At 48.4% G+C, this 15,701-nt stretch overlaps 1 protein-coding gene across 6 annotated transcripts in view; it reads left to right on the top strand.

The window, feature by feature from the left end:
- The window catches only part of Evc2 (EvC ciliary complex subunit 2), a 112,005-nt gene that overhangs the window by 80,455 nt on the left and 15,849 nt on the right, over nucleotides 1-15,701 (top strand). For 5 of the 6 annotated variants that reach the window (XM_074042646.1, XM_074042645.1, XM_020178365.2 and 2 more), the window contains one exon: nucleotides 14,796-15,023. The exons of the other annotated variant lie outside the window; for it this stretch is intronic. In XM_074042646.1, the coding sequence (XP_073898747.1) occupies nucleotides 14,796-15,023 (228 nt within the window). The remainder of the gene's footprint in view (nucleotides 1-14,795; nucleotides 15,024-15,701) is intronic. 6 annotated transcript variants of the gene reach the window in all.

Below are 15,701 nucleotides of genomic sequence, written 5' to 3'. Positions count from 1 at the left end.
CCCTGTGACCTTGAGCAAGTGATTGAACCTATCTATGCCGAGTGCCTCTTCTTCCTAGGTATCTCTTTTGTGTGGTCAGTCATAATGTCTACAAGTAATTATAGCTCTGTGGCCCTTCCTCCGATCCTCTCACCTCATTTTTTTCTCTTTTTGCTGTCTCAGTGTTCTTGCCTGCTTACCCTGTCACCTCTCTCATTTCTGTGGATTAGTTTTTCCTTGGACTGCGGGGTCCTATTTCCCTGCCTCTTTGCATGCTTGGTAATTTTTGTTTGGATGCTAGGCATATAAAGTTTATATATCGTGTGCTGGATTTCACTGTGTTCTCATTAGTAGTGTTACCAGTGGGGTGGTCTCAGAAGACCCTGGTGGAGAAGATATCAGGTCCTTGGCATCCCAAACAAGGTGCTGGATGGAGGCACACGAATTGCAAGGCAGTAGAAATGTTTCATTGAAAGTGAAAGTGCATTCCACAAGAGGAGAGGTGGAGTGGGCTCTGAGCAAGGTGGCTCAAGAATGACACTTGGGGCTCAAGATCCCCCTGCGTTAGTTCAGGTGGGAATTTACATAGTATAAGAGGTGAGCAGGGGTGGGGTGGAGATTTGGGTGGTACTTAGGGGTATCTTTTGGTGACTGACAGATTGACAGGGGTACTGTGCATATGAAATCACTAATTATATGCATGAGATGCAACCTACATGCATTAGGTTATAATTAATCACCCTGCTCATTCAGGATGCTGTAGTTAGTAATTACTGTAGCTTTTACTGTGAAAGGGGTGTTTTGGGGTGGCTCTGGGTGGAGCTAGACCACCTGTTCCCTGTGAAATGGCCTGTGAGGAAGCTACCTGTTTCCTATGACCTGCTTTGGGTACTTTCCCTGAATTTCTTGCCTCAAATTCCCACTAAGAGACAAAATCCCAAAACATCTTTTGCTGAGGGATAGGTGGTCTCTTCTGTATCTGCTTCTGAAGCTGCAGGGGGCTGCAGACCCTACCTACCTAGCAGGGAAGTTGTTTGTCCTACTTCTTTCCCTCAGGACTTGGCAGGTCACGGGATGGCCTTTGTTTTCTGAGTCTTTGTCCACACATTAGAGTTGTTCTGGGGGAGTTTTTGTGTTTTCACAGGATGGCTGTCTTGCTGCCTTCCTTCCCACATCTGAAAATTGGTGTTCCCTATGCTCTCTCTGGAGTTGTAGCTGTTGGAGGTGTGAAACAAAGTCTGCCCACTTCTTCCATGGTGGACAGGAGTGGAAATTTCCAACTTCCTTTCATCATTAATTTCTAATTTCATCACATCTGTGACAGCAGAGTCCATGTAGCAGTGGTTCTTTGGCATTTGTGGAGGCCTATTTTGTGGCTTCATACCTAGTCCAGGTGAAATCAGTTCAAAAAGGCTGAGTATTTTCTATCAGGCAGGACCTGGGTCATGAGGGACCTGGAGGATGCACTGAGGACCTTGGACACATTGGCGAGAGCTTGACAGGACCAAGGCACTTTGAAGAGACTGTTGGGGTTATGTTCATTTAAGGGTCCTGAAAGGGGGTCTCTTCTGGGCACTCCCACTCGGCTCTGATCTATAGGACTGTAGCGGACAGGGACCCCATCTTAATTTGACCTGTTCTGCTGAAAGCATGTAGTGAAAGCCAAGGCAACCCCTGTCAGGAAATGGGTTCATTTCTGTGAACTGGAAGACTCCTGGAGACACAGGCAGGCCATATGCCTAGGTAAGGATCAGTCCCTCTGGGGGCTTGGAGAGTGGTCAGCGTTGCTGTCAGCAATGCTCACTCACATCAGCCCTGACTCTCCCAAGGTAGCCACAGACAGCTGCTCCAGGGCAGTGCCCAAGTGGTGAGGGAACATTTAGACTGCCTCTCCTGACCCCAGCAGACTCCTCCCTGCATGGAAACACGACGAAATTGAGTATGCAACATGTAAAATTTACAATGCCTGTCACCCAAACAAAAATTTCCAAGCATGCAAAGAAGCAGAAAAATAGGACCTGTGGGACTGAAGGGTGACATGCAGAAGAGCCCCATCCAGTTCTCACTCACCACATACCTTCACTAGGAGGCAGGAACAGGTCTTTCTCCTCCCGCACCCACGTCTGGGGCAATCACAAAGCAGATAGATCCACAGCACAAGCTCTGTGTGTGGCTCCTTTTTACCTTCCATTGATGGGAAATATCTGTCTGTCTGTCTATCTATCTATCTATCTATCTCTGTCTCGTCTGTCATCTTTTTCTGCTTTTTACTCTGCACCAAAACTTGAATATCAATCCACATTGCTTTTTATAGCAGGATAGCATATTACAGTATGTGGGAGACTTACACAATTTCACTCTCTCAAGAAATGGACATTTAGGTTGTTTTCAACCCCTCCATATTTCAAAGCAGCTTGGATCCTTCACACAGGTCCTGTACCTCCCTGGTGGGCATGTGGAACAGCCATTAGTGTCTCCAACTCAAGTGACAGACCCAGACTCTGCCCAGGTCAGGTCACCATAACCACTTACAGCCAAGCCTGACGTGCTCTGTGTTCACTTTCTGTCTTCATGCCCTTAGCAGATCTGTTTGATGGATCCAGAAAGGAAAGAACACTTCAGCACCTCTCTGACATGCTTCTGCTGCTGTCTTTGGATGGCAGATACACAGATGCCTTATGAATATTTTTCAGAAACATGTAAGGATGGATGGAAACATCAACACATTCCCCATCCTCCCAGAATATCTGGTTTTACTTTAATGAACTTGCCTCCGTCTGGATGGCAAACCTCCCACATCTCCACTGGCCCATCCGTAATTTGTTCACAATTAGCAGATTTCACCATGTGCCATGCATACACAGTCCATCAGAAACCCCTCACATAGGGTGGAGCTCGGATTGGCTGTCTTGTGCTTCCCCAGCTACCTGGGCAGTCAGGAAAAGGTGTCCATGTTGCAGGCTGGTGTCAATGGTCCTTGCCTTCCCTGGCCAAAGAATTGGCTTGTGAGGCAGCGAATTGGCTCATGGGATGACAGGGTCAGCACACAAGTAGGATTTATTAGAGAGAAAGGAAAAGCTGCCCTTAGAGATGGACAGGGAGCCCAGAAGATCAGTAGTCCTCTATCATTTATAAAGAGGAGAGGTTATCTGGTCCTTTCTGTTGGGGAGGGGAGTTGACCTATCTTTGTAGGAACACACTCTGTTGGGGAGGGGAGGTGCAGGAGTCAGGAGTGGAGTGGTCTCTTAACATATTTCTGCAGGAACATGTATACAGTTCTGTGAAAGCCTCCTTTTTATTGGCATTATGGCATTTTGAGACATCCCCAGGGGGCCATGACTTGTGAAACTGCCTCCCTTTACAGGATATGGAGCCCACAGTGCTCTCATGGGGGATGGAGGCACTGGCTCATTTTGTCTTCTGATCCCCAAGACCCAACAAGCTGCCCCCCTTTGAGATGAGCACCCAACTGCTGTTGGGGAAAAGGGGCGATGACTCATCTAGCTGATTCCTGCTGACAGTGGGGCAGAAAGGGGAGGGGAGGTGCAGGGGCACTCATCTTGGGGTTGACCCATGTGATCTCCAGGGGACTCTGATAGAACTGGATGGAGAATTCATGCATAGGCAGAAGGGAGTATTCCTTGACTGAGAGTTGGAATTTTACTTTTGCATGTGTCTGATGTGGTTTTGTAAAGTGTGTGGTTTGGGGGTGGGCTCATCAGGCTCCAGTGCCCAATGTTTGACTCGGGAGATGGGAATCCAGGAATCCAATCCAGCAATCTTAATTCCTGTGGAGGTAGACAGCAGGACCAGGTATGGTCCCTCCCAAGGAGCTTCAGAGAGGCCATGAGAGGCATGAGGAAGTTTAACTAAGACCATGTCACCTGGGCAAAACAGTGGGGAAGAGTTTCCCCTTGGCTTATCTCATTCCACTCAGAAAGAATCTGTTGGAATTTGGCTACCTGGGTGGTGTGGGACACCAAATCAGCAGTCTTGGTGTCCAAGAGGAGATCATTTCAAAGAAATGGCCTCCCATATAGTGCCTCAATCGGTATCAGACCCAATGAGTTTGGGGTATTTCTGAGTTGGGTTAGGGCCAACGGTAACAGCTTTGACCAGGGGAGGTGAGTTTCTTGAGCCAACTTAGACAAGTGTCTCTTAAGCAGTTCATTGGCCCATTCCACCTTACCAGAGGTTTAGGGTCTCCAGGCAGTGGAGGTGGTATTTGATTCCCAAAGCTTTAGGGATCCCCTGGGTGACTTCGGCTCAGAAGGCCGGCCCATCGTCACTCTGGAGAGTCTGGAGAAGTTCAGACTCTCATTAATTAGGACCTTAATTACTTCCTGGGCCTTTCAGAGGAACAGAGGAACTCTTCTACCCATCCAGTAAATGTATCTAGAGGTTGGGCCTCCTGGCAGGTGAGTGAAGTCAAGTTGCCAGTCTTCCCCAGGACATATGCCTTGTCTCGGGGTCCCAGGGACAGGCAGAGCAGAGTTGCAGGGGTTGTTGCACTGGCAAATTTCACATCCTCTGATAATATCTTGGAAGGTCTCTTTAAGTTTTATCCCCTCAAATAATTGACTAGCCAGCAAGAGAGTCTTATGAATCCCTAAGTGATAGGATTGGTATAAAGGTTTTGAGGACCTTCCACTGGCTATTTTGTGGAAGAAATAGCTTGTCCTCAGGAGTTATCCACCATCCCCTATGGTCAAGGTGATAGCCTGTTGGAGTTCAATGGATGAGTACTGAGAACAATTGGGGGGAGAAGGGAATGTTCCCATAAAAGGGGGGCTTGAACCTAAGGTTTTTGGGCAACCTCCTTTGCTATCATCTCAGCTCTATTGTTTTCTTTTGTTATTTTATCCTCAGATCGTTGGTGCCCAGGGCAATGAATTGCTGCCACCTGCTTTGGGAGTAGGGCTGCATCTAGGAGGTCTAGGACTGCTTGAGAGTGTTTAATGGGAGATCCTGTTGTAGTTAGTAATCCTCATTCTTTCCAAAGAGCTGCATGGGCGTGGAGGACCAGGAAGGTATACTTAGAGTCTGTATAGATATTGGCACTTTTTCCCTGAGATAGTTGCAATGCCTTGGGTGAGAGCTATCAACTCAGCTAATTGGGCACTAGTGGAAGGAGGCAGGGGCTCAGCCCATAGGGTTTGAGTGAGAGTCACCACAGCTGCCCCCACCCGTCTAATTCCCTCTTGGACTGATGAGCTCCCATCTGTGAAGAGGGTGAGGTCTGGATCTTGAAGTAGCTGATCAAGGAGGTCAGGCCTTGCTGAACAGCATTCAGCTAGTGCTTCCTCACATGAGTGTGTGATTGACTCTTCTGTAGGGAGGAGGGATTCCGGATTTAAAGCTGAACACACTCAGAGTTGAGTCTGGTATTTGAGCAGTCTGTTATCTGACAGCCATAGTCCCCCTTTCGAGGTTAGGAGTCCTCCCAGATCATGAGGTGTGTATATGGTCAGAGGCCGGCCAAGAATTAGTTTTTGGGCTTCTGGGATTAAGAGACAGACTGCTGCCAAGGCCCTTAACCATCCAGGCCATCCCTTAGCTATATTGTCTATTTCCTTGCTCAGATATCCCACTGGCTGTGAGGTGGGCCCTCGGAGCTGAGTGAGTATCCCAAGGGCTAGGCCTCCCTTTTCATATACATATAGCTGGCTCAAGCTCAGGGCTGGAACCGATTGGAGTGCCGATTGGGAGTTTGGAAAGCCTTTTTGCTCTCTGGGTCCCATTCAAGATAGGACTGAGAGTTTTGTTGAGCCCCTTTAAGAAGCTGATATAAGGCCTGGCTAAGTCTGCATATCCCAGAATCCAAATATGACATAACCCAGTGACCCCCAAAAAGGCTTGTAGCTGGGGCAAGGGATACCCCAAAATTGATTTAATCTGTCCAAGGCTTAAGGAACAGGTTTGCCCCTCCGGGATCATGCCAAGGTAGGTAACCCGAGGAAGGTTTAGTTGGGCTTTTTCTCTTGAGACCTTGTAGCCTCGAGAGGCCAAAAAGTTTAAAAGGGGTTCAGTTGCTCTAGAAACAAGAGGCTCAGTGGACCCACACAAGGGTAGGTCATCAACATACTGGAGAAGGGTGACCCCCGGGTGTTGCCAATCCAGTAAGTCTTTGGTTAGGGCTTGCCCAAAGAGGTGAGGGCTGTCTCTGAAGCCCTGAGGCAACACTGTCCATGTCAGCTGTTGTGAGAGATTGGTGGGGTCCTCAAAGGCAAACAAGGGCTGGCTATCAGGATGTAAAGGAATGCAGAAGAAGGCATCCTTCACATCTAGCAAGAGTAGAATTGAGCTTCTGGGGGTATTTGGGCCAATAGAGCATAAGGGTTGGGGACAGTTGGATGAAGGGAAATGACAGCCTCATTAATGAGTCAGAGGTCCTGAACCAATCTCATTTTTTTGGCCTCTTATGGGCAGAAAGAATAGGAGTGTTATAGGGGCTTGAGCATTCCACTAAAAGTCCCTGTTGTTTTAGGGAGTTAATAGCTGGCAATATACTCTGTCACCCTTCAAGCTTTAAGGGATATTGCTTTTGATGGGGGAACTGGAGGGGGTCTTTTAGCTTTATTTGTACAGGAAGAAAAGTTTTTGCTCGGCTGACAGTTGTACCGTCAGTCCAAACTGTGGGATCTACCTGTTCTTCAGTGAAGGGGAAACAGAAGTACTCCCCTGGGGGGAGTAGAATTTGGACTTTAAGTTGGGACAATAAGTCTCACCCCAGTGGGGGTATTGGAGTTTCAGGGACCACAAGGAAAGAGTGACAGAAGTGGAGGCTCCCCTAGGAGCAGGACAGTGGCCAGGTGAAATAATGCTGAAGGGGCTGGCCAGATATGCCCTGAATAACTATTTTAATTTTGGACCTGGGACCTGGAGAGAAAGAGAAGACAGAGAAGTGGGTTCCACTGTCCAGGAGGAAAATGACCTTTCACTTCTCTATAATGATGGTAACCTGAGGCTTCTCAGTTTTGATATCAAGAAGTGGAGCCTGGACAGGAGGCCCCGGAACCCATCAATCCAAGGGAGGTAGCACCCCGCCTTCTGTCTGGAGACAGGAGTTCTTAGACCTCCAGTGGTTGCCCTTACAAATGGGGCATGGTCCTGGAGGGGGCTGGGGCTGTCTCCCAGGCTGCCCCCATCTTTTCACTCTCTACAGAAGTGTCCTTCCTGTCCACATTGGTAGCATGTCCTGGGAGTGGGGCCCCATCAGGTGGGGAACTCCCCGAGTGCAGCGATAAAGGTCCTGGTGTTTTTTATCCTTATCTCTCTTTTTAGTTAGGTCCTGGTTCTAATACACTGAGGTGGCAAGCTGCACCAGTTGGTTCAAAGATTTTTCTCCTTCGGCCACCACCTTTTGAAGTTTTCTATGGATGTCAGGTGCCGATTGAGTTAAAAATTTATCCTTGAGGAGAACCTCCCCAACCTGTGACTCTGGGTCCACTGTTGTATGTTTTTGAATTGCATCCTTAAGAAGCTGTCAAAAGGCAGAGGAGATTCATCAGGGCCCTGTTGTACAGTAGTCACCTAGGAATAGTTCAGTGGCTTAACCTTGGTCTTTCTAGTCCCTCCACTACTAGGTAGATAAAGTGATGCCTCCTTCAATTGTCCCCCAGATCATTTGGGTCCCAGTGGGGGTCTTCCTGGGGAACTGCTTGTGCCCCTGTTGGTATCTGGGCCATTTCTAATCCCTCATTCCCTGGGCTGGGGGCATAGGAGCCCATTAGAGGAGGAAACCATCTCCCATTTAGATGGCCTGGGCCAAAACTCACTGCTTTTCAAGGGAGGTGAGGGTTTGGTCCAGTAAGAGCATGACATCCTTCTAGGCCAAGTCATAGGTTTGGATTATGGTGATACAGGCCTGAATGTATTGATTAGGATTGTCTGCATAGTTGCCCAGGTCCTTTTTTGTCTCTTTTAGATCTGACATTTGGAATGAAACATAGATCCTACCTCTCCCTACCACTCCCTGTTGTAAGGGATAGCACCCATGTGGAGGCCCAGGGTAGCTAGATAGCAAGGGAGGGACTGTGGCTGTTAATTGGGGAGGATCTTTTGATCCCACATTTTGGCTTTGGAGTGTTTGCAAGGGTTTTTGGCCCTGGGTTTCCTTAGGGGGCTGGGGGCCGCAGACCTTAGCCATGATCTGGGTGTCCAAATGGCACTTGTTGAGCCATTCTGGATGGTCTTGGAGGGAAAAGAAAAGCTGAGCATAGGGAATTTCCATTTTTTTCTCCCTCTTACAGAAAAATCTAATTGTAGTATATAATGTATACAGCCCTCAAGAGGCCACCTCTGTTGATCTCCCAGTGGATATTTGGGCCACACCTCAGTACAGAAAAAGGTGAGGGTCTTCTTCTTAAGGTTGTCGGGGTCTTGGTCCTTCCAGTGTTTCAATAGGCAAGCCAGTGGGGATCTTTCAGGCACTGAGGCCGGAAGACTGGAAGGAGCAGGTCTCATCTACAAGACCAAAGAACTCACAGTCAGAGTCCTCCCTTTATCGGCATCCCAATGGGGGCTGATTGAATGACAATGGGCATCCCGGCAACACTGTGACTCCCTTCTGCCGCCTGTGGCTAGACTGAAGGAAATAAAACTGTGACTTGGATTCCACCCACCCTACTGAAGCCACTAACTGATGAGGTGCCTTGTCTCCTTTACCCTATATCCCAAGCATTTGAGACTCCTCCACCGAAAGAAGCAAACCAATTCAAATAGGACCCTATGAATAAATGGACTGATAGCCACCATAAAGGCTCTGTACATGAGGGGAGAGGGCTGATAACATATCTTCTTTTCTCTGGGGAGATATAGTCCAGGAGGGCCCCAAAAGGGAACATTATACTTAAAAGGGTGGAAGGGGTACCCCTCATCCTCCCAGGGGTGTTCTCCCAGACAAGCCCAGAGCAAAGGCCGGGCCACTGTGGCAATGCCAAATTGCCTAGGCTCTTCCCTAATCATCACACAATCATGACAGGAAAGACCCTCAGGAAGATAGAAACACACATGGAGAGAGAAAGACAGGGGGAGCAACACAGGGAAGTCTGCTTTCTGCTCATCCTCAATAGGGGGTTTCCCCCAGCAGGAGTATCCAGCAGGGTGCTGGAGACTCACGGTCACACCTTAGGCAAACTCCTGCTGGTTTGGTGCTCAACCATACTGACTTTGGTCAAGGAGAGGTGTCCCTTCGTGGTCACCAGAAATGTTGTGGGCTGGTGTTGAGGGTCCTTGCCTTCACTGGCCAAAGAATTGGCTCATGAGGTAGCAAATTGACTCGTGGGTGACAAGGTTAGCACACAAGTAGGATTTATTAGAGAGAAAGGAAAAGCTGCCCTTAGAGATGGACAGGGAGCCCGGAAGATCAGTAATCCTCTATCATTTACAAAGGGGGGAGGTTATCTGGTCCTTTCTGTTGGGGAGGGGAGTTAGGAGTCAGGGGTAGAGTGGTCTTTTGACCTGTCTTTGTAGGAACACACTCTGTTGGGGAGGGGAGGTGCAGGAGTCAGGAGTGGAGTGGTCTCTTAACATATTTCTGCAGGAACATATGCACAGTTCTGTGAAAGCCTCCTTTTTATTGGCATTATGGCATTTTGAGACATCCCCAGGGGGCCATGACTTGTGAAACTGCCTCCCTTTACAGGATATGGAGCCCACAGTGCTCTCATGGGGAATGGAGGCACTGGCTCATTTTGTCTTCTGATCCCCCAGACCCAACAGCTGATACTTATCATGTTGGCATTTCACTCTCCTGACTTCACAGTGACTAAGCGGGAGAATTGTGTGCTTCCATTGAGATGGCCGGATAGGCGAGAAGGTGATGGCCCAGGTCCTCACAGAGCTTGGAGAGGAAGGCACAGTGAAAGGAAGCAGAGGGAAATCCACCCATCCACAAAGACTGGAAAGCCCCCGCTGGCACTTCCCATGCCCTTGCCCCCGGCTTATCCCTAGGCAGGCCCTGCCATGCTCACCTCCCTGCTACGCCACTGTGGGAGAGTTTCATAACTTTCATGGCCCCCAAGCCAAGTCTAGATTTGTGCCCCACCCCCCCGGGCTTTTTTCATTCTGTGGTGCTGAGAATGGAGCCCAGGACCTTGCTCATACCAGGCAATCTCTGTACCAGAGCCTCAACCCAGCCCATAGCTTACCTCTCTAACCTCGCTTTCCACTTCCCCCTTTCCATCTCAGATTACTATGGGTGCCCTTGTATGATTTGCATGTGACAGTTCTTCACTACATTGCCATTTAAAATGTGATTTTGTATTTTTATTAGACTACACATATGCACACACATACACATGCACACATACACACGCACACATACACACAAATACACATATACACACACATACACGCACACACGTATGCATGCATACTCGTACACACATATTTTCAATCCCCAGAGTTAACAGTCTCTCACTATTGAGCTTAACCTTGTGGTGTGTATCTCCCTGTCTGTAAAGAGCTTGCTTACCTTGCTGTTTCTGGATCTCCCTGCTTTACAGTTACCTATTTGCTCTTTGAGGAAGATAAGGATTTACTTTCTTCTCTCAACCTGTACCACACTTGAGTCCCTCCCCCACTTCTCAACATAATTAGATCAGTATTTATGGTTACTATTATGACAATTATTTAAATATTATCCACCTGCACATCATAGAGTAAACTGATCTTATCATTCCCGTACAACTTTTGGGGTTTTGGGGGGGGTTAATATTTGCATTTATTTTCTCTTTTGGTTGTTTTCTCTGAATTTACCACAAATTCAGTCCACTTCTTGACAGGTGGCCAAATATCTTATCAGGACCATCACACATATCTTCTGTCGGCTCCATCTCTGGTGTGCTCTATTTGGACATCTTTATCTGTACCTCACATACGGCCATCTTGGATCATGCCAACAATTCCCTTTGTCCCTTGCTCTCCTGACTTGTTCTTTGTTTTAATGAAATCCTTCTGTTGTTAGTTTCCTGGGAAGGGACACTTGGGATAGTTAACATTTTGTTTTTATTCTGCCTTCACACTTGACCGATTGATGGTTTGACCAATCTTAGGATTCTGGGACCTTACATTGAAAATTTCTTTCTTTCTAAAACTGAATATTCAGATACTGACCTCCCCCTTTCTTTAGTTTTCCTTTTATTTGTCTCCTTGCTTTGCTTGTGAGAGATGGTCTAGGTTTTACCTTACAAACCTTTGAGTTTTTTGTTTTGTAAAAACGATTTTTGGTGGTACTAGAGTTTGAGTAGAGCCATGCCTCCATCTCTTTTTACTTTAGTTTATTTTTCACATGGTGTCTTGTATTTTTGCCCAGAGCTGGACTCAGACCACAGTCCTCTTACCTCTGCCTCTTGCATAGCTGGGATTCCAGGTACACACCATCACACCTGGCTCTCCCTTATGTCTTCCATTCCTTATTCCTCAAGAACTCCCCACCCATGAGCTCTTCCTAAAGCAAAAGCATGCTTTTATCGTTCTGAGGCTTCCGTCCCTGTCTATATCCCTCTGAGAATGTTTTAAGCAGTTCCTGTGTAATCACTGTCACTTCTGTTTTTGTTCAGAGCCTTCCCAGGATTGGGGGCTCTTGGTGGTTTGCTCATAGAGAGGGGCTAGGGGTTCTGAGCCTGTAGGTGGGGCTTGTAGACTGTGACCTTCACGTTGGAGTGACTGGAATGAGTGTTCTGCTGGGGAACCTCCGTGTAAGTGTCTTCAGAGCTTCCTTCAAGGTGAGTTGGAGTCCCGAGAGAAGAACACCTCAGTCTTCTGCCTTGATGGTAAAAGCCTGGCCGCCCTGCCTTTAGGGAGCCCAGTGGGCAGAGAGCTGGGGATCTAGTGGTCAGTGTGGAAACTCCACTGCAACCCTCAGTTTCAGTATGGAGCCTCAACCTGTAGATGTGCACAGCTTTCTTCTCAAGTGCAGAAACCTCCAGGGAATAAGTGTCATCTACTGGAAGAGGGCAGGGGAGGAGGCTGCAGGGTAGAGGCTGGTGGGGGAAGTTCTAGGGACCTGTTTCTTAATGAGCAGCTCAACCCTTTCTTGTTTTATCCCCACTTGTACATGCACCTGATCTCTGCATTTTCTGAGACTTGGGGGACCCTGCAGTGTGTGTTGTGTTACTTCTTTGCTCCCTCCAGGTCTGGCTGACAACTCAGCTGTTGGGGTCTTTCAGGTCCTTTGCTGTTCAGTCATCCACTCTGTACATTTTAGATCACTGCTGCTTCTGCTTTCCATTTTGTTTCCCCACCTTTCCCTCTGCTCTGAAGACAACAGTACACGCTTCTTTTGAATCCGTTCACTCAGGAATCGCCAACGTTAAGATTTTCTACATCGTGTATGTATTATATAATTAGACACAAAGAACCCTTTCACAGGTTTTTGTTGTTGCTGTTTGGCCATACTGGGGTTTGAACTCGGGGCCTCATACTTACTAGGCAAATGTTCTATTACTTGAGCTTCTCCTCCAGCAGAAACCTTTTAGAGGAGAGTAGAAAAACCAACTGGCAATGCGTTATTTTTATCTCTTTTTGTGCAACTCAAAAAGGTCCCTATCTAATAATTCCAATACTAATAGCAATAATAAAAAAATTAGAGAGGTAGTAATGATGCCAGCTCCAATTCATTAGGTGCTCACTAGATACAGGACACTGAGTAAGCAGTGTTTCCCATTGCTTTGTTGTTTGCTTTGCATGGGCAAAAGTGAGACTCAGAGAGGTCAAGCAACTTGCCTGGGTCACCCAGCTAGTTCCATGGTAAGCCTGTACGTAAGAGATAACAGACCAACCTGGAACAAAATGTAACAGAACAATCCCAGGCTGAGTGGAATAAAGCAGAGCCCTTTGTGTGAGATATTTCTCTGCTTGTAGAGATGGAGGGGTTGGGAGATAGTATCTTTCCAGGCATAGAAATGAACTTTTCTGTCTTCCAGATTGTCATCAATACCTCATAGCAATGTCAGTTTGTCCTTTCCTGGGAGTTCTTTTAGTTCAGGATTCAAACCCTCTTTAGAGACACAGTCTTACAGTCCTGGAATTAACAAATTAAGCATTCCAAACAAGAATGCCTAAAATGTCACTGCCCACGTCGTTCTTGTAGCACACATTAAAGGTGTTTGCATAAGCAAATCTGGAGCCTGTGCCCACCTCTGGCCCTGCGCGGGCGGGCTTCTCCATGAGCAGACCTGCGGGCACCCTTGGCACACGTCTCCACAGGACTGTGCTCCATTCCCAGCCCTTTGTCCCCAGGGCCTGTTCCAGTCACCCTCTCACCAAGAAGCCCCTGGTGCCCTTCTGGCAGGGTGGCCTCACTCTCCCTGCCCACAGCCCTCCCGCCTTCCTCGGGGCATCTCGCTTCCTGACGAGCAGATCCCAGGTGCACCTGAGCCCTTCACCGAGGCCCAAGTCCTTCTGAGAGCCCCAGGACAGGTGTCGGAGGGCCGGCTGGCCTCAGAGCGGGCCTGGGCCGTTGCCGCCCTCCCACCTCTGCCTTGCATCCACGTTCTTCCTGATGCCGACTACCTGGATGACAGTGTGGGTACTAAAACCAGTTCACATACAGTGAGCCCTCACAAGCCTTATCGTCAGTATTTTCATTGTGATAAAAAAGACATCACATAAAACCTACCAACATGACCACTTTTAAGTGTGCCGCTCAGTTGAAATAAGACCATTCACTGGGTCCTGAGCCGCTCCCACCATCCGCCTCCAGAACCTTTCCATCATGCACAACTGAAATTCCATCCCTGTTAAATGACACTCCCATCCCCCATCCCAGCCTCTGGCAACCACTGGTCTCCCTTCTGTCTCCACAGATCTGACCAGGGGCCTCCAGTGTGTGTATTTCCCTTGGCCAAATGTCTCAAGGCTCATCCCTGGTGTAGCAGAAGTCCAGTTTCCTTTTCAAGACTGGGTAATATTCCACTGTGCAGGACGTGCCATGTTTTGCTCATCCATTTGTTCACACAGAGACACTTGGCTTGCTTCTTTCTTTTGGCTGTTGTGAATGACATTCTAGAAACTTTTAAAGATAAAACAAAGGACTTCAGAGGGATGTTGTGTTTGGCGCCCTGTGCCGAGGACAGGTACATTTTTGGGGACCTGCCTTTGGGACCCAAGTGGTGAGATCTGAGAGCAGTGATGTCATACCTGTAGTACTGTCTGGGCAGAAAGCATACGAAGGACAGAAGGAACAGTGTATAGTGCTTAGGGGAGTGAGGGGCACCGACAAAGAATTTACCAAGCCCCTTGGTAAATTCTTCCCTGCAGGAGGGAAGCATGTGTCTGGTGAGTGTGGAATGACAGAAGCTAGAGAAGATGGTGACAACTGTGCCCATGTCAAGATGCTTCACCAGGGCTAGGTGGGAACCAGAGACCCAAAGGACAAGTAGCAGGAAGATGAGGATGGGCGGCTCTTCAGCCAGGGACAAGGCAGAAGCCACAGACACTTTGTGACTGTGTACAGTGGGGTAATGTGGCAGGGCCCCAGCATGGGGGGCTGAGGTGAAAGGACATCAGAGCCGTGTGAGAAGTGTGAACCTTCATCACATAGGAAACGGGAGCCTCAGAAGGCTTTGAGCAGGAAGCAGCGGGGCTCGCTCACCTTTGAGGATGGTAAATACAGAACAAGAGTGTGGCTCCCTGCAGAGACCCATGGTCCTCAGAAGTGAGGGGCCTTGGTGGCTCCCTGCAGTGTCCCCAGTCTTCGCTATCCACCTGTGGCACTCATGGCCCTCGAGATCCTGAGCTGATGCTCTCTGGAAGGCACTGGCTCACCTCATTGTCCCCCACACCCTGCCCTCTGGTTGTGTCCCCTCTAGGTGCGGGGAGAACTGCTGCAGGAGAGGGTGCAACAGCTGGAGGCCCAGGAGGCGCACTTTGCAGAATCACTTGTCGCTCTGCAGTTCCAGAAGGCAGCCCAGGCCACTGAGACCCTGTCGGCCTGCTCTGCCCTGCTCAGCATCCAGGACTTGCTGCTGGAACTGCTGAGTGAGTCAGAGACACTGACCGCATCGGCCTGTGCCCGGATCCTGGAGTCCCACAGTCCGGTGAGTGCAGGCAGGGGGCCCCAGCACCCTCAGTTCCTTCTGGTGCTGTCTCTTCTTCAAGGAACGGGCTAGGAAGCACCTGTCCTGTCTGTGCTCCACGGCAAGGGTGGGGACCAAGCCAGGGACTTATTTAAGAACATTGTACACTCTTGCTCATTGTCTCTGAATTTCCACATCCGAGATGGACAGATTTTCCAATCAGTGGCATGGGTCATAGTTTCATTGGCAGTGTCGTTTCTCTTTTGGTGCTACAAAAACCAACTGTATCTTTTGGCTTAGCACATCCAAAATGCAGTCGTGTATTGGATTATTTATGTTTATAATTCTAAACATGCTCCCTTCTTTCAAGGTGAATACATTCATCCATAAAACAGATGCGATGGGGATAACCATTTTGAGGACTCATTTCAGGCTCTTTATGTATTGATCTTAAAATTCTGTATCTTACTTGTTACTGCGTAATTACTTACCATGAAGAAAAAGACCTCACAGTTACTGAGCTGGTAGCGTGGGTGGGCACCAAGATGTCCTGAATGGAAGTCCTCACATAAGCACTAGTGATTCTTCTTAAGGTTGTCATTTAACTTGATTTAAGAACCAGTGACAATTTCATGCTGGTTTACAAGTGAGCCCCTTGTCACACACCGTACCATGCTGTGATGGAGGTGCTATCGCTAT

The sequence above is a fragment of the Castor canadensis genome, chromosome 9 (assembly GCF_047511655.1).
Source record: "Castor canadensis chromosome 9, mCasCan1.hap1v2, whole genome shotgun sequence".
NCBI classification, from domain to species: Eukaryota; Metazoa; Chordata; class Mammalia; order Rodentia; family Castoridae; genus Castor; species Castor canadensis.
Note: the sequence above shows the minus strand (reverse complement) of the source record. Positions and strands in the feature narration are given on the sequence as shown.